Source organism: Pinus tabuliformis, chromosome 8, assembly GCF_031772625.1.
Source record: "Pinus tabuliformis cultivar Carrire ecotype Pingquan chromosome 8, CPIR1, whole genome shotgun sequence".
Classification (NCBI taxonomy): domain Eukaryota; kingdom Viridiplantae; phylum Streptophyta; class Pinopsida; order Pinales; family Pinaceae; genus Pinus; species Pinus tabuliformis.
In genome coordinates, this window is record NC_142294.1 from 1,671,557,998 (window position 1) to 1,671,561,111 (window position 3,114).

The 3,114-nt window shown below is 35.3% G+C and overlaps 1 protein-coding gene across 1 annotated transcript; it reads right to left on the reverse strand.

The window, feature by feature from the left end:
• Positions 1–521: 521 nt before the first annotated feature.
• Positions 522–1,319, reverse strand: LOC149242603 (F-box/kelch-repeat protein At1g80440-like). The gene has a single exon (XM_089370897.1). It carries the CDS (start codon positions 1,317–1,319, stop codon positions 522–524), a length of 798 nt encoding a protein of 265 aa, XP_089227023.1.
• Positions 1,320–3,114: the final 1,795 nt, after the last annotated feature.

The window sequence follows — 3,114 nt, forward strand, 5'->3', positions numbered from 1 at the left end:
GCTAAAAGAAGATATAAAAGAAGATATATGAGTTTGAAGAAGCTCTTAATCTAATACTCTTATTCATGTCTCCATCTTTTATTCAAGAAGTTGAAGTAACAATAACACACCTCACACACTGGAAGATTAAAAAGACAACACATTTTTCATAATTAAAATTAGAAATTGTGATTTCTTTTCTATAAATTCCCTATTTGCAAATTTGTAAATCATTTTATATTATCTTTTAAGAAAAAAATATAAAAATTAAAATACTTATCTATTTTACTCAACTTACTCAACTGAACGGCATTAAAAGTCACAATAAGTCACAATACCATAAATATATAAAATTTAAGAAAAATCAAACTACCACAAATATATAAAATTTAAATAATTTAAGAGAATTTTATGATAACTTTGAATTGAACGGACAAACACTTCAACCATATAAGTCAGGTGGCATAACTCTCTCCATTCAAATGTCTACCACTGTTGCATGTTTGATCAAGCTAGAACCTTCCTCCTAAACACCGTTCACTTCAGTCCAGTGCGCCACTGACGGGTTGAACAAATACGAGACCCGTTTGTGAGTGGCCATTCCGCTTACAAAAATATATTGGCGCACTGTGGCCATTCGTAGCACATGGAAAATCGACAAAATGTTGCCGCAGAGAAGCCACAGGTGTCCAAACGCTTTTCGAACCATCATAGTTTATTACTTCTTTCGTGAATCTATATAATTGTCCACTAAAAGAAACAACACCACAACTTCTCCACCTCTCACTTTCTTCCCGCCTTCTCCACCCCCGCGTTGTCGGATCGAAAACCTCTGCATTTCTGTTGAACTCGCCTCCTCCTAACATCATGAATTTACCTTCCATGAAAACACCGTGGCATCCCTGGCCGCGCTGTTGGTTCATTGGAGGCAGAATATCCCACTTGTCTCCGGCCACGTTATTAACTTCTGCAGACGCCAGGGGAGTGCCATCGTCGTCGATATCGCCGGCCACGTAGACAAGTCCATTGGCGGAAGAGACAGAGCAACGAAAGGAGTATCTGGTTGTAGGCATGTCAGCTCGGCGGCTCCATGTGGCAGATACAAAGTCATAAACGTATACCCTCTTCCTACAGTGGTAGAATCCGCCAATGAGAAGCGGTTTCCCATTCACACCAGTGCACCCACACAGTGGTGTGACTCTAACAAAGTCTGGATCCTGGATGGGAGGTAGCGTCACAAAGGTGTCCGTCACAGGGTCGTACACCTTTACTGTGCATAAAATGTCAACCCTCTGCTGCATTTGGATGGAGCAAAGGAGATGCTCCCTGGCTCCACACATCTTTCTGTCTGTATAAAATTTAGGGTTACTCAGCCTAGCCTGCCAACTTGTGCACACAGTTTTTAGCTTATGGTGTGATGAGTAAGGCACTCTCAGCGAGCAACATCGAACGAGGTCATTTGGAATAACCTCGATCGCAACACTTCAAACAAAAGACAGACACCTATTTCCTTGTTCAAGTTTATTACAGACAGATAACGCTCCAAAAGTGAAAGTGGAAAGTTGAAAGTGAAGTTAAATGTATGAGCAGAATGAGGTATCACTAGTGCCTAAGAGAATTGAAGCTATCAAATTTGTGCCCAACAGAACTGAAGCTATCCACCCTTGGCTAAGAGAACTGAAGGTATCCACAACTATTCTTTATTCATACCATGAGGATTTATTAATTTGATTTATATATTAATATAATCAAGGTGAAATTTATATATTTTTATTTTTAAATGCAGTGGTTTTTATTGTTAAGTGATATACTTTTATTTTTAAATGCAGTGGTTTTTATTGTTAAGTGATGCTTTTTTAAGATTACATTTTTGGATAACATTATATTTTTTTTTTGGCAATTTAAATTATTTTTTATAAATAAAATTAAAAATATATATAGGAAAATCTAAAAATTAGATTTTGAATCTATGTAAAGGTAAAGAAATACTTAATATAATTTTTCAGTTAATATGTAGACAAATGTTTTATGTAACATGCCTAATCACTTTAACAATCTCAAACAAGAACATGACTCCACTATACTACATGCTACATAGATTATTTTTCAAATATATTTATAATTTGTTTATCTATATTAAATAGGAATAATTAGTGAAATAATTTGTTTTTCTTTGGAGTATTATTAAATGTAGACATTGCTTATGTCTAATTAGCTAAGTAATCTCACACAAGTATATTTCTAATAATTGTTTGATGGGATTTGGCCACTAAGGCTTCACTCAACAAACCTTTGACATAGTGGTTGTGTTTGTGGCATACTAAAAAATACCCTTAATTTGACTACATATTGTAAAATACCTCTAAAATTCACATTATTTAACCCCCTACTAATACAAACCCAATACACCTTCCCAATTTAAAAAACCCCTATTTCATTAGATATTGTAGGTTTTTCATTAACATTTTTTATACCCCTTTATTAATTTTTATTAACTTTGAGCTCCATATTTTATACCTTCCAATATAAAAGCGCTTTACCCCCTATTATATGTTCAATATATTATGTCTTTTTTCCCTCAATATATATCCCCAGTATGAATGCACCTGATATGGTATTGCTCCACTAGTGAAGCCCCAGTGGATGTGGCATTCCATGTTCAATCAACCCCCCATTTACAAAAGGAATGGATGGGAAGACAAAATGCATGGGTCATTGTAGCTTTTTGGTTTTGAGTGAATATTTGACAATTCTTGCAATGCATAATTGTATTGTGGATAGAGAGATGGAAAAGCACCACAAGTACCCTATAAGAAGGACAACTTTAGACTAGTAATTTTAGGCAACACTATGGAAGTTATTGAGAAGGTTTTATTCATCCTTGTGAGATAAGCATTGGGTGAGATGGTTCGAATTGTTATCAAAAGATGTAATACCCCTAGCTCAACCCCTAAATGGTCTAGTAAATATACATATGATATTTAGGCTAGTGAACATCTATATGCTAATTAGATTGGTAAGCACAATTTTATTGAGGCTTGGGTGTCTTTATGTGTATAAATTTGTTAGGTGAATGGGCTAGTGTACTAATGTTCTTCAATGCTAGGGTGATTGTGCAGTCAAGCTAGGGAGTTT